Here is a 23,557-nt window from a genome sequence, read left to right on the forward strand (position 1 = left end):
CCGCAGCAGCCGCAGCCGCAGTGACAGCTGAGCCCGGGCTTCCTTGCTCAGCGGCGCGCGGATTTGCGGGCAGGCAGGGAGCAACGTCGGGGCTGCCGGCTGCTCAGCGCCCATCCCCGCGGAGGAGGGCTTTGGTGCAGGGGAGCCAACATGGCTGATGATTTCGGTTTTTTCTCCTCCTCGGAGAGCGGAGCAGCCGAGGCCCCGGAGGAGGACCCAGCCGCCGCCTTCCTGGCTCAGCAAGAGAGCGAGATCGCGGGCATTGAGAATGACGAAGGCTTCAGCACGGCCGAGGGGGGGCCCGGAGACCCGCAGGCGCCGGAGCAGCCGGGTGAGGGTGCGAAGGACACCGTGCGCCGCCCGCCGGGAAGGGGCCTGCTGCACAAACCAGCCTGCTTGGGTTGCGCTGCATGGCAGGGCCAGCCCGGGTCTCCTCCAGTCCTGCCGACAGGGAGCAACTGTTCACGTTGGCAGGATATGGGGCAGGCAGGGAGCCCCTTTTTCTTGACCGAGGAGAAAGTTTTAGGACACCCAAGCAAGGGTTCGGATGGGGGGGGGGGGAGGGAGGGAGAGAAGGCTGGAATAACAATGTTTCCTTAAGTGCAGAGAAGGCTTCCTTGGCAATTAGGGGCTGGCTTAGGGGAGCCTCATACTGGCCAAGGCACCAGCTGGGGGGCTGCTGCTTTTTATAACTTAAATAGCACTTTATGCTGTCTGGGTCGTGTTTGGGGAACATGCTGAGTCAGACCATCAGACGATCAAAGTCACGATTGTATGCTCTGACTGGCAGGAGCTATCTGGCTGTGGTCTTTCCCATCCCCTACTACCTGATTTTTTTTTTAACTGGAGATGCTGACGATTGAACCGGGTTTTTTTGTATATCAGGGAGGCCCTCTACAACGGAGAATGCCCAAAAGTCCATGATAGAGAAGATACTTGACCCATCTCCTGTTCTGCCCAGTGCTGTCACTATAGTGGCCTTTTATCCCAGAATCTTATCTATAGCAAAGACTGGGTGTGCCCATGAGCAAGTCTCATGAGCAATAAGCAGCTCTCACCCTTTGTAGCAACTTCTTGCACCTGAGGAAACAGAGCTTAGGGAGTGAGCATGAGCAGATCTACTCACAAATAAGTCTCATGTTATTCAGTGGGGCTTAATCCCAGGAAAGTGCCCTAAAGGACTGCAGCCTTAGTGGACCACAATTGTCTCAAGCAAGGAGGCCCAGGGCAAGCCAGTTCAGTATAACCCATCAGAAGAACTCTTAATTCCTTCCCTGGCTTCCGCAGGACTGGGTAGACAGGCTGCAGAAGGAAGGGTTTGGATTCTCTGTGGATGTATCATATGTGAAATAGTCATACTGAAGTTCCGGCTTGACTTTGGGAGGAGTTCCTGCAGATGTTGCCAGACCAGACCCAATCATCCTGGGTGTAGCCAGATACTCAGTGTGGGAGTTGTATCAGGAAAGGGGGAAGACTTCTGTAAGGAATTAGGACTGCACATGGAATGGCTCTGGAAACGTTTCCTCCTTGACTTCCTTTCTTAGCTCTACTTAGGACTGCCAATTGTTTTTAAATGCTCTGCTTGTTTGCCCTTGGCATGTGTCCAATTTTCATAAATGTAGCAGATGAAGCCCTGGGAAAAGCTTCATCTCTATGGTTTTTCCATTCTGCACTGTTCTTGAAGGCACGAGGAACAAAATAACAAGGCAATTGGCTCAGATGAGACAGGGGACCCTGAAAGCACCCTATTCTCAAACTAGACATTTGTTCTCTTTGGCCATGGTTATTTATTTATTTAAAATACTTGTATACTCCTTTCCTGACCCTTGGTGGACATCAACAAAACATACACAGAAAAAAAGCCACTGTTTCAAAATCTAAATTAAAAACACACAAACTCTCCTTCTACTGTAAGATCAACCAGTTACAGTCAGACCATCTATGTGCATTGAGAATACATTCCCTTTGGATTGGATTCTCTGTTACACACTTGTTCATCCCTCTTCAGAACTCACAACACTCTCGTTTTCAAAAGCCCTCAAAGTGTGACTTTTTTCTCTTCCTTTGCAGGGAAAGTAAAATAAATCTGCATGCATTTCACTTTCTTTGGGCTTTCTTGCTCCTCTCCACCTTCCCCACCCCCCACCCCCACCCCACAGCAGCAGCAGCAGCAGTTTCTCCCGCTCTTCTGGCCATCACTTCAGAAGGATCAAAAGGGCTGTTTCTTAATTTATTTATTTTTATGCTTGAAATTGACATAAAAGTTACATGGTCTAGCACATTAATGCCAGACCAAAGAAGGCAACCCCCCCCCCCTCGCAAGAGAAAAGGCCACATGCAGCCTCCCCAGATGGAGGTTGCATGAAAGGACAAGGGAGTGGGAGGTGGGCAGAATGGCAGATCAGCTCAAATTGGGACACTTAATAGCAGGAAAATTCCTGCGTAAACAAAAAAAAGGGGGGATCCAGTTGTGGGATAAGTAGTGTATGTATAAATGGCCTCAGTCAGATCCAGTCATAAAACCTGTGCTTCTCCAGAGATCCTTCTAAAAAGTTGAGTATTGCAGCCTTGACAATGGAAACCGGCCTTATATCCAGCTATTCCACAAAATCAGAGCAGTGACTTGAAAAGCCCGAGTTACTGTTTCCAAAGGCCTTGGGAACTAATGAAGACGGTGTGTTTCTGTCTGGTACTTGCAGCAAAGCTCCTAGTGAGCTGTCCCAAAGCTTCAAACATTCAGTAACGTACATCTTCACCCCCACCCCCCTTTTCTGAACTAGCTGCCCTTAAAGACCGTGTAGTTTAGTGTTGAACTTCACTGGAGGGTACATCAAGGTTCTCTTTCCCCCCACTGCCCAAAAAGGATAAGGATATAGGCAGGAAAAAGTTCTTCCAGTACACCAGGTCTGGAGCAGAGCTTCCTTCACCTGACAAAAATGTTCCATTTGAAAAGTAGATCTATCTGGGTGCTGCTTCTGAAATAAAGGCATTACCTATTACGTTCAATGGGTTACTATAAGTACAGAAATCAGGAATTAAAGCAATGAGTATCTGGCAGTCCAAGGGAGAACTAAGACTCATGTGTTATATGCAAGCAGCTAACTGTACTCAGGGTGCTAAGGTTTAATACAGAACAGGGTTCTTTAATAGGTGTTTTACTTTGAGAAATATGGCATTTGCAGTCTCCCTCTTCACTGCAACACTTGGACGGGAGTATTTATCAAGGGCATATTCTCTGTGGAGGTCATGCATTCCATCATCTGCCCACAGTGTCCTTCTGTAATTTACACAGGCAGTTCCTGCATAAGGTGATGAATGGGCACAAATCAAACTTGAAAAAGGAAATAGATTAAAACCAGTGGGTTTTAGCCTTCCTGAACCAGCTGTCTCTAACAGCATCAGGTGGCATATCTAGCTTATTAACTTTGCTTTGCCTCCACATAACCTCTGCCCATGAGTTTGTACTTTCCCCAATGCTTTTTCTTTCCACTTTGTGAATTTAATGAATCAGGTTCTTGCCAACTGAACCCCATGTCGATAACTCTTTCAGTGCCATCTGAATGTGTAGAAAGCCTAAGCATAATTACTGAGAAGTGACTCTCATTGACCTTAGTGGGGATTTTTGCCATACATCAGGCTTCCAGGAACATTCCATGCCTTTTTTTATCTCTGCAGTTTCCTGCACATAGGCATTCAGCAGCTGGTTCCTTATCTAGGCCGTAAAAGAATGAGTCACAGATTGATATACATACTGTTACCAGGAAGGTTGTCCAAAAGATTATCATAGGGAAACTACAAACAGTGACTTGGCTACCAGGTTTTAGTTTTGAGACGTTGGAAGAGAAATGTGAAAAATTAGAGATTCCTGTACAGTCTGTCCCCAGTTGCCATAAATCTCTGTCTGGTGCTCTCAGTTTTGCTGGAGCCTTTTTACATCTTCTTTCAATCCCCACCCCCCATGGAGGCGCATCCAAGATGAAACCAGCTGGGGTTTTTTCTTTCTTTTTCAACCATAAGGCAGGAAGCCAGTGCCTGAGTTGAGTGGGCCAAACTTCAGGTTCAGCCTTATTCTGCCACCCACCACTGACTAGGGAGTCAGCCAGCATGGAGCAGTGGACAGAGTGTCAAACTAGGATGCTGGAAGACCTGGGTTCAAATCACAGGTCTGCCATGGAAGCTTGCTGGGTTACTTTGGGTCAGTCACAGTCTGTTGGCCTAACTCAGTGATGGCGAACCTATGGCACGGGTGCCAGAGGTGGCATTCGGAGCCCTCTCTGTGGGCACGCGCACACAGAGTTCGTCATGTGGGGGACAGAAAATCACACACACACACACCCACACACACATCTAGACTGGCCTGGGCCACTGAGCACGACGTGCATGCACCACGGTGAGCAGGGAGGACTTGGCTGGTGGGCCTGGTGCCTGTGCTCCAGGTGGCTGCTGCCCGAGGGGGGGAGGGCGCAGAGGAGGCAGAGATGATAGAGAGGCACAGAGTGGTGTGCACAGGACTTGCTGGAGGCTAGAGCAGGCTGGCCCCTGCTTGAGCGGGTGGGACAGAAGAAGAGGGAGCCAACCGTTTTTTTCTAAACTAAAACCTCAGCGTTCAGGTTAAATTGCCGATTTGGCACTTTGCGATAAATAAGTGGGGTTTGGGTTGCAATTTGGGCACTCGGTCTCAAAAAGGTTCGCCATCACTGACCTAACTTATCCCGCAGGACTGTTATTGTGACAAAATGGAGGAGGGGAGAGCCACTGGCAATAAAAATAAACACAGTGCAAATGACTGACACATTGTTCTTTTCCTTTCTCTGCAGTTGACTTTGAGAGCCCAGGAGCCACTGTGAATGGAGATCTGTTTCAGGTGAGATTCTGTAAACTTACTTGGGCTTTGAAAGGGAGCAATGTTGAAGGCCAATCTTAAAGGCCAGCAGCCACACTGGCATTCCAGTGATCAACTAAAGTAGCTGGACTGAAACTTCGGGTAAAGATTAAATGAGAGGCCTATGAAAGGGAAACACTAATATTGCACCTGCATCTTGACTAGCTGTAGCAGCATCTTTCCTCTATAGCAGCTGTTACATTCTTGTAATGGTTACAACTTGGAAGGCAGTGCTCGCATGGACAGAGGCTAGTATATTTAAGGCAGGGAATGAATTGATAGGTGCTACCAGGCTGAATAATCCATGGGGTAAGTGATTTGATTTGGGGTACAAGGAGAATAGAAGGGGTGAATAGACTAAGAAGTAGGGACTTTTATGAGGGGAAAGCAGGCATCTTTGAGTACCATAGTAATTAAAGGGGTTTGTCTAATCAGTGCATCTGGGTTGTTTTGAAATCGTACCCTATGGGGTACCCTGACTTGGACAGCTCAAGCAGCCCTGATCTTGTCAGATCTCAGAAGCAAACCAGAATTGGCTGTAGTTTGTATTTGGATTGGAGACTACCAAGGAAGTCCAGGGTAACTATGCTGAGGCAAGCAATGGTAAACCACCTCTGAACATCTTTTGCCTTGAAAACCCTGTGGGGTTGCCATAATTTCTTTGCACTTTCCACTCCCTCCTGTTGGTGAAGGAAAATTACAGAAACCATACCTATATCTCTTCATGGAGAGGATTCTCAAAGCTGGGAAACCATTAGACAAACTGTGGGAATATTGCTTGGCCCTCCCCACTTTGTAGTACCAGGTTTCTTTGTACATACCTGCCACTCATGGCCACAGATGTTTTGTCAGGATTGAGCCCAGTGGTTTTACCTGATAGTGCAACAGTAGAGGGTAAGAAAGCCCAGTCAGCACAATCCATATGTTTTAAAAGGGCAGGGGTGACCAGCATAGCTTTCTCGTTCTTTTATACATTAGGCAAAGGTGGCTATCAGTGGGTGCCTTTCTTTCCATCAACTGGGAGAAAACGTGGTTGTGTAGATCTGGGTAGAGATCTTGCCCCTTGCATTTCTTGAGATCTGGAATTGGGATGGGGGTGGGGAAGATATGTCATGTTTTTAGGTATAACCCTAAGGAATTTTTACTGTGTACATAAAAATGTGAAGAGTAAATGTGGCAAACTGAGACCCCTGAGTACTACAGATCAGATGCAGCTCCTATTAATTGTACATTAACTGCAAACCAACAGTTGCTATGCTGTAATTTCTCAACAGACAACTTGGCCTCTATGGGTCTACATTCATGTAGTGTTTCTCCCAACATTGACTTAGGGTCCACCATATCTTAGTGGTTTGTGACATTTTCTTAGGGTTGAACTGGAGATGGAGGGGAGGAGAGCCATCTGTATTTGCCCTTGTGTATGACATGGGATGGGAGTGGAAGGTCAGCTGCAAAAATGCCCAGGGGAGTGAAGCTGAAGCTTTCTCCCTCCCCTACCTTAGCATGCTACACTCAGTGGGTTTCTGCATAACTCTTTCAGGCCATCTCTGGTATTGGCGGGGAACCAGGCTGAAAGAAAAATGCTGGAAACAGAGCATGGGAAGGAGGCAAGGTGTAACTGCCCTTACCCACGCATTCCATTTTTATTATAAAGGAGATCCCCACTGTGCTACTTGAGTGCTGAGCAGGTGGACATGTGCATGAATACATTCAGTTTATATTATGTCTCGTTTTCTCATAAAGTACAACTACATCCTATTGGAAGTTCTGTCATTATTTTTCCAGACTTGTTTTTTTTAATGGACTGACTACTGCCATTCAGGCTCCAGTTTCAAAAGGAAAAGGGGTATGAGTCTGTGTGCAGAGGAGCTATTTAACTCTATCCTTTCTGTCAAACCCCACCACTACCAATTGCTTTTGCTTCTGTTAGACAACACCTAGAGATAATATATGACATTTTCCCAGCAGTAGTAAAGGCTACTAAATGCTGTTTGTGGATGACATAGTAGTAAATGTTGTTTGCGGATGACTTTTTTAATGGGGTGCAGAAAGGAAAAATAAAACAGCCCTCTTCCCAGCTGATCTTTTAAAAACTGCAAAACCCCTCCTTACAATTTATATCTCTCCGAAAGTAGTCTTTTCCAAGATCAGCTACCTACAGTTTTTTAATTGGAGATATCTGGGACTGAACCTGGGGCTGCAAGTGTTCTGCCACTAATCCACAGCCCCTCACTTGTGAATTGTCCATACAATCCATTTACCCATTTCGGCTAATACCAGCCCACAATTAAATAGCATAATTGCAAATTTTGTACATGGGCAATCTTTTGCAAGAAGAAATATAACATGCAGTGTCCTTTTTTGTGCCATTCCAAACCCAGAGATACAACGAAGCTCTCTCTGCCCAAAGCTGATGAAGGCAGTGGCTGCTATGGAGCATTTCACTTCTTCCTTGCTGAGGTATTCACCTGGTTTACAGCAGCATAATCCCATTGAAGATGGGTAGACTTAATTAGATTAGGGGATTGGGTGTGAGGGTGGAACATAATCCAATCACCCTGAAGAACAGTGCAAGCACCGAAGCAGGCCTGCCTGTTTTTCTGATTCAAAAGGCTTGGGAGTCTTGACTGCTCAGCCCAGGGAGGCAAACCCACCCCCACCTTTCTGGCTCACCTCCAGTCTTATCAAATCCTGAGAACAGCTTCTGAGTCTTATATTTGCCTACTCAACAGAACAAAGGAGGAAATGATCCAATCTTGAAACAAAGTTGGGTACGAAAAACAGTCTGCTTGGTTGATATTGCTGTGCACACTTTGAATTTAATGACGACCCATTTCAGAGGGAAATATTAAGACTATTCCTTGGATGTGTTCTTATATAAGTCTAAACATACTTTACTAACAATCTGACTTCATAGGCACAAAGTCCATTTGCAGTACATTTTATAATGCATACCTGGGCTGATATAAAATTCTAATTGTTCTATTTGTTTAATTTATGTGTATTTGTGCATAATACATTATAAAATGGCTAGTGAAGAAGGCTTGGGGACTGAAACACATTTGGCATGTGGTTTTAGATCATCAACCCTGTATTTGTTGCCATAAGGGCTAAGGTTCCCTTGGTTTTAATATATATTTGCATTATTTAACTGGATTTTATTTCACCCCACCTTTTGGATACCCGTATATTTGCTTAACCAGAGAGCTGTATGAACTGGGTTAAACTTCCTGCTCACTTGGAAGGGATGTTTGATGCACACTGAGAAAAGGGAGTGGAATTACTTCGTGGTAATAGGGATGTCATCCAAGCTGTTGCAACTAGATAGCTGAGTGCATTTATATTGCTCACCTGTTTTAACTTGTCTGTGATGGAAAATACTCCAGGTCTATATAAGTCTAAACATACTTTACTAACAATGCCCAGGGTAGCTGTACTTTGGGACAGCCTATTTCTGAAGACTGCATGGGGAGGGGGGGGTTGCCTTGGTACTTAGTTAATAAAGATGATGGAGGAATAACTGGGCATGTTTCAGAGAGAAGGACAATTACACAGAGGAGGGTTTTAATAACTTTATTTTAAGACCTGTGGCTTCAGAAGAAGGAAGTGATTCCATTCCTCTGCCCCAAACAGGTCCAGCTAGGTGTTGCCTTTCACCAGGTGTATCGAACTCTGACCTTCCAGATGTTCATGAAGTACAGTTCCCATCAGCCACTGCCAGCATTATGCACAGAGGCAGGCAGTAATAATTCTCCTTTAGGGGCCTAAGACATGGAAGAGAACCAACAACTAAGGAGAAAATAAATAGAATCAACATTTATTACACAGTGCCTGGTGCAATAAATGCTGATTATATTTTATTTTCTTCTTGATTCCTAACCTTGTTTGTTCCTAACTTGTTTGTCAAGTTGGGTTCTTACCCTCCCCGCTTTTCATATGTCTTTCCTTACACGCAGGCCAGAACTTGTAAGGCTTCAGGGAATAGATGAAATGGTTTGGAGGGTTGGATGCCACTGTTCGTGCCATTCTCCAAAAGGGTAGCTGTGGTGTAGCAAAGTGAATCTGAAATCAATCATATTTAAGGCTAAGCAAGCTTTTTCCAAGATAAGCTTTCTTGGGTCAGAGCTTGCTTTATCAGATACATACTGGACAGAAAATCTTTGAACTCTGACTCACGAAAGCTTACGCTGGACTAAACTTGGTTAGTGTTAAAGGTGTCACTTGATTTATGTTTCACACTGAAAAGAAAGGGCTGCCTAAATTGGCAAGGCATCATGAAACTGAAGGAAGCACACTGTAAGGCAGTGACTATCATGATGGATGACAGGACAACTGTAGTGGTTTTAAACAGATTTATTTACTGCTAACAACAGTTAACAGATAACGGAAGCTCTCCCTGGTCTTAATTCCAACTGCTTTCCCCTGGCCTCTTAACTCCACCCATCAATTCAAACTCTTAAAGGCATACATCACCGCAGTGACAGTCTCATCTTGAGCCGTGCCATAGTCCATTGGGTTCAGTCCACTTAGAAGAGTGCAACTACAGTCCACTTAGAAGAGTGCAACTACAGAGTGCAACTACAGAGCCGACGTCTGTTAGACAAATAAAAGGTTGTCCAAACAAACAGTTGGTCTCATGAAGTAGTTTTTATTGCACTAAAGCAGAAACACTCAAATAAACATGTGTGTCTCAAAGAAGAAAAAACAAAGACGTTCCTTTATCCATTTTTCTGTACCATCTAGAAAGCTGAGGCTAATGCTGATTGGTTACTCCATATGAGGCAAAATAGTTTCTAACTAGACAGATAATTGGTCTAAATCAGGGGTCAGCAACCTTTACTACCCAAAGAGCCATTTTGACCCGTTTTCCATGCCCCCAAAGATCTACCGAGCCGGAGAGGCGACTCCACATGGAGCCGCCTCCAGCTTTGCTCCTCTACTCACCTTTCCTGGAGGGACATGCCCATGCTACCCTCCGACCTCCAGGCCACGCGGAGCCACAGTATAAGGCTGAAAGAGCCGCACGCGGCTCCGGAGCTGCGGGTTGCTGACCCCTGGTCTAAATAGACAAAGAACACAGACCCCATTCAAAGATAGAACGTATCTGTTCCAGGATGACAATCACCAGATGTCTGTTGCGTATTCTTGCAACAGCAGCATTTTTCAGCTGCCAACCCTGGCCTCTGACCCTGGCTTTTTTGCCTTACAATCTAAAACAGACATTGTAATTTCTTTTGTCCAAAACAGGCAGTACTATTTGTCCCACATCTCCAGGTGGGCCGGGGAACCCCCCAGAATTATGGTTCATCTCCACACTACATATTATCAGTTCTCTTGGAAAAAATGATGCTTTGGAGGGTGGACTCTATGACATTGTACCCCACTGAGGCCCCTGTCCTCCCCAGGCTTCACTCCCAAATCTTCAGGAATTTCTCAGCCTGGAGCTGGCAACTCTCCCCCGCTCCCCCATGGCAAACCTTGACATAACTTTGCATGTAATTGTGTCAGTCCACCCTCGTTTGTTTGTTTGTTTGCTCACCATATATCCAAAGCTCTTTAGTGGCAAAACTCTTCCAGTTTCCTCTTCTCTTTGTACAACCCTGCCTGTTTGGATAGGTTGCAGAAGAAGTACAGGGAAGCTTTTACAGAAGCCCCCAGGAAGCCTTTCACTGAGCAGAGATAACGAGTTCCTATTTCTTTGGGGGGTGTTTTAAAATATAGTAATTTAGGCTTGTGTGTTGGGCCCTACTCTTGGTGCTTCAAAACTGCTAAGTCAGAACTGACAGAAAACTGGTGCAGTTGTCCCAGCAGAGGGTATGTATGGCTTGAAATTAGGGCCATTAAATTTCTCTTGTAACAATAGCTAGCACTGCAGCAAAGAGCAAGATGAGTCACTTGAATAACAGAATGGAGGGGTGTGGGAATTCCCACCAGCCTCAGATTGGACAAGGGGCTATTTTCATTTGTTAGCAAGGAATATAATTCTGAAAATGAACAAACAATTTATGCAACGAAAGGTACAGAAGCTCCTCCTCCAAACATTTCAACAATCCTTTGATAGGGGGAGCCATGAGGGATTTTCATTGACACTCAGTATGAAATGTGTTTCCTAACTATATGCATATACTTTTTAGTCTAGGAAAGGGTGAGCGTGTACTTGCTTCAACACACGTACTCATGTAGCTGTTTAAAAAGAACTAAAATAGTGCAAGGCTAATGCCCACTTCTTTAAGAAACTTCTCTTTTTAGCTATTTTTTCTTTGAAATCTGTAAGCTCCCTGCTTTCAGCACTAGGACGCTTGTCCTCCTTGTTTGTGCTGCTTCATTCATTCAAGCAGAAAGGACCCCTTATATGTGCACAGTATTAATGGCGTTCTTCTTTAGCTCTCAAGGGGAAGCAGCTTTTGATGCCAATCAAAAATGATCACATTCACATGTTTTTGCATAGCAGAAGAAGGCTTAGCTTAGACTCCATTTCATAACATAGTTGCACATTTTGCTTTAGAAACCTAGTGGTGAGTTTGTAAGCACCTTTCAGGAATTCTAACACAGTCAGTCTGCTTAGCATTTGTGAAGAATACTAAGAAATATAGTGCACAAGTGACCCTGCAATTATGGCATACCAGAGGGCGTTGGGGGGTTACATTTGCCCAGCCCAGCATGAATTAGCAGCGATAATTAACTCCTGTGAAAGTAGGCCTGTCACTTCTTGGAAACTGAAAAATAACCAAACAACTTCAAATACCATAGGCATGAATTATATCCATATAGGTATTACATATACCCATATAGGTATTTATATCCATATATGCATTTAGCTATGTATTTAGACTTAATAGATAGAACAGCTTTGTCTATTGAATTGTGTTCTCATTATTAAGGTTTTATTTCTCAGATAGTTTACAAAAATGGCAGATATGCTACCTCTCTCTCCACACACCCTCCCTCCCCCCCACCCCTACCCAATATAGTCTGAGATGGTAAAGTTCAAATAGTGTTTTAATAGATAACTTGTTTATGTCAACCAGATCTTAAAAACTTTCTCACAGGAAGGAGGGTTAGATTCAGATGAACGCTCATAAGAAATAGCCAAATTGGGCTGTTTCCTGGTGTACAGCTGATCAAAGAATGCTAGTCTGGAGGAAGGTTAAAAAGGGACTTTATTTGAATAAAGGGACCTCCAGCAAGCGAACGGGTAGGAGTTCACCCAATCTCTGAGGGCCAGTCCTTTTATACAAAGCAGTGAGCAATAGTGATACATGCACAGAACATTCTTCTAGAACTCTCCATCCATCCCAAGTTAACACTCCCAAGCTACTTTCCAAACTTTCTTCTTATCTGGGTAGGTTGCTAGCTAACTCAGCCACATTTCCCTAGTAACATCCTTGAAACTTTAGAGAAAAAGTATACTATTGTTTTCCTGAATCACCAGGCCCTCATGCTGTATATCAGGGGTCCCCAAACTACGGCCCGGGGGCCAAATGTGGCCCCCTGAAGGCATTTATCCGGCCCGCCAGGCATGGCGGCGATGGCTCCATTCATGTGCAGTGGGGGCTCGAGGGAGAGGAGGAACCGACCCCAACGGCTGTTGATTGCAGTTACATGATGGCACCCCCAAATCTCCATGAATTTTCTGACCCAGAGTTGGAAACCTTACATGTGGCAACGCCTGCTCCACCCTTCCCTCTCAGCTACTCCATGTGTTGCTCTCAGGGTTTCTGTTCCGCCTCACTCCCATTGGCATCAGCCAGGCTGGTGAATCGCTCGCTGGCTGCTAGGGAGGAAAGAACCCAGGAAGATACCTGATCCTGGGTTAGATGGAATGCTTCATTGGGAAAGTTCTGCTTTTTTTTTTTTTACAGGGGAAGGTATTCCACAGCCTCCCCAACAATATTTGGAGCCCACCCTGTACTTGACATACTTTGGTCACTGTTCTAAAAATAGACCATGACAGAAAGGCTGAAAGGTGAAATCAAACATTTTACAATCATTTGTGCATAGGAATTTGTTCATAGTTTTTTTAGTCCGGCCCTCCAACAGTCTGAGGGACAGTGAACTGGCCCCCTGTTTAAAAAGTTTGGGGACCCCTGCTGTATATCTTCTCTTTCATTTCAGATTTCCCATTTACAACTTTTCCCATTTACAGCTTTTCCTGCACCTGCTTGCTTTAAGCATTTAAGCTATCTATAGCAAATTTATCTTCAACTAGAACCATTTAAAATAGATGCTCTTTGGTCCTTGTCTACCATAAGAAATACGGTTGACTGTAATAGTTATAATGAGATGAAATAATTGTTGGAAGGGGGCAGATCTGCTTGTTAAAGCTTGCCATTTTTGCTACAAAGCTGTGAAATCTTCTGTGAAGTAACTGCAGGGTGTACTGGTGTGGACCAAGAAAATAGCCATGTGAATGGAACCCATATTGTGTGGATCTTCTCAGATCTGAAGCTGGTTTATTTTATTTCCCTCATTACTGGGCTTCAAGTAACGATCACCACAGTTAGCACTTCCCCCATGATGTCAGTGTGAGGCTATGAAAGTCAGTTTCTACCATGGTGACAGCACTTGATGACATCAGTGTAATTCTAAGACCAGTTGAAAAGGAAGATTGTGTTCTCTTCAAAGGCAACAACACACTAATCCTTTACTAACTGTGACATCATAGGGATGATATCACAGAGGCACAGCTTGCAACCATTCCTTCTTACAACTGTAGAATTTTCCTTGATGCACAGATATGAAAGTCATGCTGGCACCAAATGGCAAATTCTACAGGGCCAAGGCAGGTACATGACAGTAAAGGCGTTCTATTAGGCTTTTATGTCTCTGGCCTAGTCACAGTAGTTGTTCTTGGGGCCTAAATTCTCAGACCCATCCCTATTTTGTCTCCCCCTCCTATTCTGTTCACTGGGAACTGGGCAAGGAGCTTTCGTATTTACAGGATATCTAGGACTAGGCCTTGCCCATAGTTCTATGTAGTACATCTTACCATGGGAGGGATTAGTCACTCATGGGTTGTATGCATCACAGGGCTATGAGTGGGTATGGGAGAACGTCCTGGATTTTACATGCTATTACTTGTGTCTCAAGGAATCCAACGGACCCACAGATAACTATGCAGCCATTGCCCGAGCTGACCGATTGACACAGGAGCCCGAGAGTATTCGCAAGTGGCGAGAGGAGCAGAAAAAGAGACTGCAAGAGCTGGGTAAGAATGATAATGTGATAATGAGAAATATAAGCTACACACACTTACATTGTGAGGATATGTCAACATAAATTTTAAAATTACAGTATGGGTTTTTGAGAAGCAGGAGTCAGTGATGTAGAAATCTGAGCCAAGAGAGAGAAACAAAAGAATGGACATTGTGGATTAATAAAGGAAAAGACAAATAAGCAGGCAGATAGGACTGGCTTTAAACCAATTGGACCAATTGCTTCCAAGAGGGCAATTGCATCTAAAGTTGCCCTGCATTAGGGTAATCTACTAAACAGAAGCGTACCAGGGGCAAATGGCACCTGGAGACAAATTGTCTCCAGGACGCCCCCCCAGGCTCCACTCCCACTGCCCTCGACCCCGCCCATGTCACCATGGACATGGGCAAGGTCTAGGGTGCCCACCTCCTCCCCCCCAGACTCCCCCTGCTGGCTGGGTTCCCAGCCGGCAGCCTGCAGTCTCTCCTGACCTCCCCTCCGGGCAGGCCAGAAAAGACTGCAGTCCTGGCCTCAGAGACCTTCTTTTATAAGCACTGAGGCCAGGGGGTGGGGCTTAAGGCTTGGGGAGTAGGAAGGGGTGGGGCTTGGGGAGTAGGAAGGGGTGGGAAGGAAGAGAGAGGGGAGTCCAGGGTGGGGTTGGTGGCGCTTGGAGTTCCTGCTGCCTTGTCGTTTTTTGCGTGCCTTGTATGGGGTTGAGGCACGTGAAAATGACGAGACAGCAGGATTTCCTGGTCACGTGGGGGGCCAATTTTGCAATTATATATTAAAATGTAGCTTAGATTCGGCTGATCCATTAATTCACAGGCACTTTTAAGTGCACATTTTGATTGCTTTCCATTCTGCCATAGAGCTATAAAGTCTATAATAAACTTTATTTATATCTCTATGATTCTACAGATCTTGGCTGTTGTAAGCCGCCCTGAGCCCTTTGGGGGAGGGTGGCCAATAAGTCAAAAATATAAATAAATATAAATATAAATAAATAAATCTGGGGCCCCACCAAAAATGTTCCCACTTGGGCCCCACAGCTCCTAAGGCTGGCCCTGCAGGCAGAAGTGAGCTTTGTGTCAGTCACAAGGTGCCGCCTCATCTCTGTCCAATTGGCTTTCAAAGATGAACAGAAGTTTGGCGAACAGAAGTTTAGGAAAGACCATCATGCTGGGCATTTGGGAAATAATGCAAAATAAAAAATATAGCCTGACTAAAGTCAGTGGGGTGGCTGAGTGTTTGCAATTTGGAGAATGTCTGTTGAGGTGTGAAGGTGGGGTGGGCAAAAGTTTGCCCCACAGCTGAAAGATTAGCATCTGCTCCTCTTTAAAGGTATGTCCCATAAGTACATATAATCCTGACCCTCTCCCCATGTGCAGTCTGTTCAGGCCTTTCTCCCACCTTATGGAAACCAATTCCCTTCTCTCAAGCTGTGACTGCTGAAAGTTTGCCCATAGCAACATGCCTATTCAATAAACCTCTCCCTTGAGCTGTGGATTATCTGTAGCAAGTTTGTAGTTTCCTCCTGCCAATGTCACAGACATCCATTTCGCATGGCACTCAAGTGACTAGGAAAGCTCTTTCTACCAGTCATGTATCTCTTGTTTCAGATGCTGCTTCAAAAGTATTAGAACAGGAATGGCGTGAAAAAGCCAAGAAGGATCTGGAAGAGTGGAATTTGCGGCAGAATGAACAAATGGAGAGAAACCGGGCCAATAACAGGTATGACTGGGAGGAATAAGCACCTGTTTTAACCTTACCAAAAACAATATTATATCTCACTGTCATACACCTGCCCTGGGTCTGTGTGTGTTTACATGCATGACTGGGAGGAATAAGCACCTGTTTTAACCTTACCAATAACAATATTATCATATCTCACGGTCATACACCTGCCCTGGGTCTGTGTGTGTTTACATGCATTCGGTGTGTTTGTGTGCATGTAACCATGTTCCTCTTCGTCGTGCCACCACCCTATGTTAAGGTCCTAACTTCTACTTTATCAGTGACTTGGGGAGCACTAGGAAAGGCTGCTTCTGAACATGTGCAAAAGACAGAATTTCCCAACTACTTCAGCCTTTTTCCTATGCATGTGTGGCATGCTTGGGGAGGATTTCGAAACACAGACTTCTCTCTTAAACAAACAAAAAAATTATTGCTACAAGTTATTCAATTACAGCACAAGACAGGAGAAAATGACTACCATGCCTACTGGTTCACAGGAAAAATCAAGTATCTAAGCTAAACTTAACAATATGGACCTGTGACATCTCTCTATGAATGTCTGTAGAGTAAATGCAAATCATAACCCCTTCCTGCTACATGCAGGGGAGTCCAGCTCCTAGCATTTGAACTTTGCTAACTGCAAATTATCAACCTTTTAACCCTTCCTGCCTTAGTTTGTGGAAAGTCTCTAATCCAGATTTAGAGAATTTATCTCCATGTGGATGGTTGATCTCCTGATCAACCAAGGGTGCACATTCCGCACATCTCTACCTAGATTACATTTTACAACATCTGTCCATCTTACCTGCATTGGCAGGTAGAGCAAATGGTTATCTCTTTTGCAGAAATGCACCTGTGCTCTTGCTGACATCTTGGTGCCTTATGGCTCCCTTCCTTGGGACAGTAAGACTCTGTCATGATCCCAGGGACTCCTGGTGAGCTTCAAAACACCTGCATCATTCTCCAGATCATGACACTCACCATCACCAATACCCAGGATATTGCAGTTTCAGTGTCATGAAGCTGCCTCTCAGGAGCTGTTAACACAGCATTAAAGAAGGGAGCAGGCTCTTTTGGCCCTAAAGGTCAGGAAGCTCAGCAGGGAATGGACAGGGAGTGCAGAGGTAAATTATCTCAGACTAAGTGATTACCATCATCCTCATTTGCCAGTTCTGAACAATATTGACCAGTGCCAAAAAACAGATAGGTGAGGAGACCTAGGCATACAGCAAGACTAATCTTACTTTGATATGGCTGATCTGGTCACCTGGATCCATGCCGAAGCAACATTGAGACTACTGTAATGCACTGTACACTGGTCTCCCTTCAAATTAAATTTGGAATCTCCAGTTGATGCAGGATGTTGTTGCTTGGCTATTATCAGGAGCTCAATTGAGCATGCATATTATTTCCATTCTGCAGACACTCCATTGGCTGATCTTCAGTTATTAGGTTCAGTTTAAGGTCTTGGCTAGCACATGCAAAGCCCTTTATGGCTTTGGTCCCTCTCATTTGTGGGAATGCCTCTCTCTCTATGCTCCACCACGACAGCCTTGCTCATGTCAGCAGTGGCTTCTGAAGGTGGCAACCTGCAAATAGGTTAAATCAATAACTTCCTGTGGATGTGCTTTCTCTGTTGTGGCTCCTGCCTTATGGAATGGCCTGCCTGTAAATCAGGAAGGCTCCCACTCTCCTGGCCTTCTGCAAGCTATGCAAGATGGAACTATTCAAGAGGGCTTTTCTTTATAGGTAATAGGGTTGCACTGTGCAAAATGGTTTACAAACTGACTTGGATAAAGTATTAGGGATTGTGGTCTGTTCTGGTGTGCATAGCTTGCTTGAAGTAGGATCCTACCATGTGTTATGTTAATATTCATGCTATGCTTCATTTTTTTCTGGTTGGTTCCAGACATCTGCAATCCTAATGCACTGTTTATTGAATGTCCTGTTTTGTTGACTGTACTGATTCACTCTGTGTAATTTACCTTGAGTCCCTGTGAGAAAGGTGGACTATAGATAATGTAAATCAATACAAATAATAACTCCTGGGTTATTTGCAGCATGAAGGCAGTCATTTCCATGTTAATATCTGGGTGCAAACTTTAGCTTCCTCAAGTAGTAGTTGAGTAGTTAGCTGAGAGATTGTAAGTGGACTTTTCTTACCTGTAGTCAAAATGTCTGTCTTTGAAAAATGATTGCAGTGCCTTTCAGAAGTTGTTTTCTGTGACTGCTCAATGTCAAATATTTGTCTTTGTATGGGGCTTCTTCCTTTCTCTCCTAAGCATTTGACTAAGGAATCTCTAACATGCACATTACTGTACGTTACTGTCAAATTCTGTTGCTCTGCTCACTGATGGTACTAACCTGTCTTTCTCTCTCTGACTCTTTACTGCTTCTCTGCTCTGCACTTTCTCCTGTCTTTGGGTCGCACCGTAGGATTGCTGACAAAGCCTTTTACCAGCAGCCAGATGCCGATGTGATTGGCTACGTGTACGTCTCTTTCCCTTTGTAACCAGCTGATGAATTCATGTGCAGACGATGAGTGAGATTTCTCAGCCTTAAAATGAGCTTGTGGTTATGTCAGAACTCAGATAGACATTTGCTTCTGCCAGACATTTTACTGGGGAAGGGACTCCGGAAAATATTACAGAACAGGCTTGTGCTGTACCAGTTACATCTTTAATAGAAAAAATTCCACACAGTTTGACTAGATAGCCTCATCTTTCATTTAGCAAGTCTAGTGTTGCTATTGTTACCTAGATGCTATTCTCATAGCTGGGAGATCATTGGGTGATCTTTATGTACTAATTTCTTGATGTATAAATGATTGCTTCTGATTAGTAACTTCATAGGGTAATTTCCAAGAAATTCATCTCTTGCAGAATTGAATACTGTTTGTAATGAGGTTGCCCGGATGTTAGCCCTCTGACAGATCATTCCAATGAAAAAGCTGTGATGAACAATACCCCTCCTCCTCCTCCTCCCCAAGTCATTTGGTGACCTTTTAAAAAACTCATTCAACTTTGATTCTTCCTTGCAGAATTCCTTAGATATAGCCTGTTCAAGTTGTGATTCACTGAGCTGAATGCATCCCACCAATCTTTGAATTGTGGCCTTCCTGATGCTTGACACTCATCCCTGGGCCACTAAAGATTGCTGATGTGCTATGCTCAGCTTGGCCACCCATGTGTTTTGCAGGCAGGGTCTTGTGGCAAGAAAACTAATTCTTGGTGGTGCCATTTTTTAGTCTCAGGTTGTTATTCTACATTTTAACAGAAAGCTTTCAAAAAGCCACCATTGGCATATGAAGTGTTCTACACTCCCAAATATTTATGTTCAGGATAGTTCCCCAAGTAGTTGTACACTCTATGACTTCAGTACCTCAAGGGCTCTGTGGGCATCCTGTGGAAAGAGCTGCAGTCTCCATCCTTTCCTTCACATTCACAGAGCTCTGTAAGTTGACCCGTTTCCTTGTTCACCTTCTTCCTAGGGCCTCAGAGGAAGCCTTTCTGAAAGAATCCAAGGAAGAGACTCCTGGCACTGAATGGGAAAAAGTGGCCCAGCTCTGTGACTTCAACCCTAAGAGCAGCAAGCAGTCCAAGGATGTGTCACGCATGCGATCCGTGCTGATCTCCCTCAAACAGACGCCTCTGGCCCGCTAGCCTAGCCGAGCAGGGGGCAGGGGCTGGAGTGAAGATGCGGGTCACTCTTTTGCCAGCAGGCATCGCTGCAGCACAACAGGCTTAGGGGGCTACCAGCAGGAAACCCAAAAGCATCTCACTCCTGCCCCCTCCTCTCTTCTATTTTCACACCACTCAGGCTGCGTGGCTGCCTGTACCCCTCCCTTTGATTTTACTTTGCTTAAAGGGTGCATTGGTATCTTTTTACACATATTTATTAACTGTGTGGTTCCTTGGGCAGCAGCCCTCTTTGGTTCCTGCACCTGCTGCCTTCAGGAAGATCACTCCTTTCACAGTGCCGGAAGCACTCACTTGCCCCCTTCCCACTGGTCAAGGAGGCCTAAGTCCCCTTATTCCATCCAGCTTGGAAGGTACAGTAGATAATAGTGCAATTTATCTTTCTGACACTTTGCACCAGGGTCAGGAGGCAAGACCAAATCTAAGGCAAGTACAAAGTATTGGCTGAGTTTAAGGTTGCCAACAGGAAGCCTGAGTTCCAATCCCAGCTCTGTTGCTGTCTTTCCCAGTGATAACGAAGGGTCACTTTTCTAACAGAGAGTTGGAACTTGTGTGTCAATTGGTGCATAGCATCCATACTGATAGAAGGTGACCCTTGGTAGGAAGTAGGTTTTTTGGGGAAAAGCAGGCAAGGGGGAGGAAGGGTAATGGTGAAAACACTAAACCTTGTGCACTAAAATGGACAAATGCTGTATGAAATTGTGAAATAGCCGGAGGAGGGGCTGGGGCTGCGGGGAGAACAAAGCCTTGTCATTCAGATCTACCACACAAGACACTATTTCTCCCTGCAAGAAGGCAGGCTAGAAGGCAAACTTTATTTGGGCATACGTAATGAAAATGGGGAAGAACATCCTTCAGGGGGTGGGACAAGAGTCAAACCATAGCCATCTCTGGGGAGAGGCTATTCTATATGTGCTTGAATACAAGAACATGATATGGGGTCAGCTGAGATGCTTGCTTCCAATTTGTGTTCTAAGTGAAGACGATGAAAGGAGGATGCTGCTGTGAGTGAGAGACAGGAAGAATGCTAGAAATCTTCTAGGCACTTTACCTAACCCCCAGCCAATTCCTGTATTACCACCAGCCACAAAATCAACATACCCTCTTCAAATAACATCAGCAAAGTACTTTACACCTTTGTTTTGGAAGGAGATGTCCCTCCTCAGCCATGCAGTATGTCCTGGGCCCTGGCATTCTGTAGCTGATGTCTCCTCTGCTCCTTATATGATCCATCAGCCCAGCTACGAAGCAGATGGAGGGGTGCCTATAGTTTTACAGAAAGGAACTCTGCAGAGTGCTGTATGAGGAGCAGGTGATTTACTAGAATTACTCCTTTCTATGTTGCACATTCCTGCAACATAACTGAAGGGGAGTTGCAGATTGCTGCAGTTTCCCATTTGGGCATATGCTGTGCTGCCCAGGTGCTCTCTGGCTTATTTAATGCAAGTTCTTCATTTTGACCAAATGTAGAAGAGGTAATCCTAGTGGACGCTGTAAAACTAAAATAAAAAAAATTAAAAACCGCAAAACTAAAAAAGCACAATGGCCACATGTGGCTATAAAAGACCTTGAGAAGTACTTTTTGTTTCTTTTGGAAATAATGGCCTAGCAGAGGAACCTGAGCTGGCAGTATTCCATCTAAATTTTCAAATATTCATGCTGAAGCCCATATAAAATCAAGTTGTGAATTCAGCATCTATTAATGGAGTTCACCTCCCAACCCAAGTTGCCTTTTCATTGAGCTGGCTTTGCTGATCATTTTTTCACAGATACCTTCTAAAGTGCAGGGACCTCATTGGGTGTCACTGCCACCTATTTACACACTGAGGCATTTGTGAGAAAACGTCCCACCTAGAAAGCTTGGAAGTTGCCCAATTATCCCAAACGTTTTCTCTGATAACTTTTGAAATTTCCAGAATTCAAAAATAGATACCATGAAGATGAAACAGTCTGGTAAAATATGGGGGGACTTGTAATATGGGGATCAAAACAGTGGGCAAGTTCTCAGTGCATAATATTCCCAGATTAGTTCGTATTGGTTTAAAGCACTCTGAATGGGGATTTGACATTTGAGGCAGTCATATTATGTTCTGGGCTGGCTGCAGAAAGGAAGCAAAAGGGCAGAAAAACAAGAGTTATGCGCATAGGGGTATATTTCCTTGGATATTATTTCTCCAAAAGTTGAGGGGTGGGTAGATGAACCACACAGAAATGGAGGCAGAGAAGGACCACGCATTAAGGTGGAGGACAGAAGCCACCCTGGCAGCTGCAGCCTCTCCTACTACCTGCTACTGAGGAGTTCACAGCACAGACAAGACTGAGAGGCTGCAATCTGTAAGCAATGATGGTCTGGGTGGTCATCACAGCCCACAAAAATCAGGCTGTCACTTTTTCAGGCTTTGCTGCTAGCAAGACAAAGGCCCTGCTTGGAGTTAACCTGTCGCCTCGGAGTTTTACTACCCTCCTGTCCAGTGTCACAAATGCCAGGAGCAACTGAGGTGGCACTCAGGAGGTGGGAAGCTTTGCCTGCAGCTATCCTGTTTTCCCCAGCTTCAAGACCTGTTAAATCTTTCGTTATCAATAAACTGCCCCTATTCCAGCCATATAGCTAAGAGTCACAGAATGCTTTATTTCCGCAGTTCTATCTGTTGTAATTTGGGAAGTATAGGGGGCAGTTAACACATGGCTTGGACTCTTGGCCTCACAAACATTTCTAAAGAAGAAATATGGCCAATCTGAATCCTTTCCTTGGAACGGGCATGGAGTAAATTCTAGACTTTTTATTCATACAAGTCTGTGATCAAGATTATTCATACAAGTCTGTGCATCCTTAGAAAAGCTCCAAATAAGCTTATGAAAGAAAATTCAGGCCTCAGCAGAATTCGACAAGAACAGTTAACAAAAGATGTGTGTTATTTAATTTTTAAACAAGTTTCTACACTACACTTCTCTAAAGAAGAAAATAAAATGACAATATTGAGTGTAAGTTTTCTTTCATGTGAACTGACGTAGATTTGAACCATCACTTTAAATTTTGGAAGGCTTTGTAAGACTGGAGGAATATCTTTTCATTACACCCCAATCCTGTGTGAAACACACACACACAGTTGTATTATGTCTGGCAAGCAATTCATTAGAAAAGATTGCTCTATGTCATAGCTAAGGAGCTTGCTGCAAACTAGATATAATTTATCTACATGTAGTGTTCTTGAGAAGGCCTCCTCTTCTCCCTTTTCTTCCACAGAAGGAGGGGATGTCTGTTCCTTTGACTGTAAGCAAAGTTTTGATGCTTTTACAATTGACACAAGCTCAGCATAACCTGGACGTTGTGCATGAACAAATCTTGTATTTTATATCTTTTGCTGTAACATACCAAGCATTTCTTACAACAATAGATGGAAAAATGAGATCCAGTTGAAATTTTGTTGATTAAGATTGGCATAAAAGAAGTTCTCTATTATGTTAAGGTGGCCAGCTTTCTGAAATGGCTAAAACCCTAAAAGCCCAGCAGGTGTTACAGACCAGCTAGGACTAAATTTTAAAAGATACGAACTAGTTCTGCCTAGATTTTGTTGGCAGTAGAACACTGGAGTGAACTAACTCCCAAGCTGGGTGACCTTGAGCTAGTCACAGCTTCTCGGAGCTCTCTCAGCCCCATCCACCTCACAGGGTGTTTGTTGTGAGGGGGGAAGGGCAAGGAGATTGTAAGCCCCTTTGAGTCTCCTGCAGGAGAGAAAGGGGGGGATAAAAATCCAAACTCCTCCTTCTTCCTCTTCTTCTATAAAAGCAAGATAAGCCACTCCTCAATAGGAAAGAAGATGAAATAGACAGGCTACATCATGCACTCCAGCTGTATGCAAGTTATTCATACCTCTGACATAAAAAGGGGCACAATTAGATTCCTCTAACATTTGCTCTTAAACATTACAGCTACAGAGATTCCTTTTGCTTCTTCATTAAACATGCAGCTACAGATCATGCAGTTGCTGAGTAATTAACATACGACTCAGGCCAAACTCCTATGCAACGCCTGACAAGAAGTCCCATT

At 44.5% G+C, this 23,557-nt stretch overlaps 1 protein-coding gene across 2 annotated transcripts; it reads left to right on the top strand.

The window, feature by feature from the left end:
* On the top strand, positions 1 to 22,495 carry CLTB (clathrin light chain B). 2 transcript variants are annotated; one of them, XM_048490456.1, is made up of 6 exons: positions 1 to 331; positions 4,818 to 4,864; positions 13,973 to 14,090; positions 15,697 to 15,808; positions 18,248 to 18,301; positions 19,302 to 22,495. In XM_048490456.1, exons 1-6 carry the CDS (start codon positions 151 to 153, stop codon positions 19,471 to 19,473), a joined length of 684 nt encoding a protein of 227 aa, XP_048346413.1. In that variant the 5' UTR covers positions 1 to 150; the 3' UTR covers positions 19,474 to 22,495. The 2 variants fall into 2 exon arrangements, with proteins under 2 accessions (XP_048346413.1, XP_048346415.1); XM_048490458.1 differs by lacking the exon at positions 18,248 to 18,301 and having other exon boundaries at positions 2 to 331.
* The last annotated feature ends 1,062 nt before the right edge of the window (positions 22,496 to 23,557 follow it).

The sequence above is a fragment of the Sphaerodactylus townsendi genome, linkage group LG03, assembly GCF_021028975.2.
Source record: "Sphaerodactylus townsendi isolate TG3544 linkage group LG03, MPM_Stown_v2.3, whole genome shotgun sequence".
Lineage (NCBI taxonomy): Eukaryota > Metazoa > Chordata > Lepidosauria > Squamata > Sphaerodactylidae > Sphaerodactylus > Sphaerodactylus townsendi.

What these genes read in the sequence shown, in the direction of transcription:
- CLTB (XM_048490456.1), top strand. Translation starts at nt 151, where the DNA reads ATGGCTGATGATTTCGGTTTTTTCTCCTCCTCGGAGAGCGGAGCAGCC. An exon ending in AAAGAGACTGCAAGAGCTGG is followed by an intron (nt 14,091 to 15,696) that starts GTAAGAATGATA and finishes CTCTTGTTTCAG; the next exon opens with ATGCTGCTTCAAAAGTATTA. An exon ending in GCCGATGTGATTGGCTACGT is followed by an intron (nt 18,302 to 19,301) that starts GTACGTCTCTTT and finishes CCTTCTTCCTAG; the next exon opens with GGCCTCAGAGGAAGCCTTTC.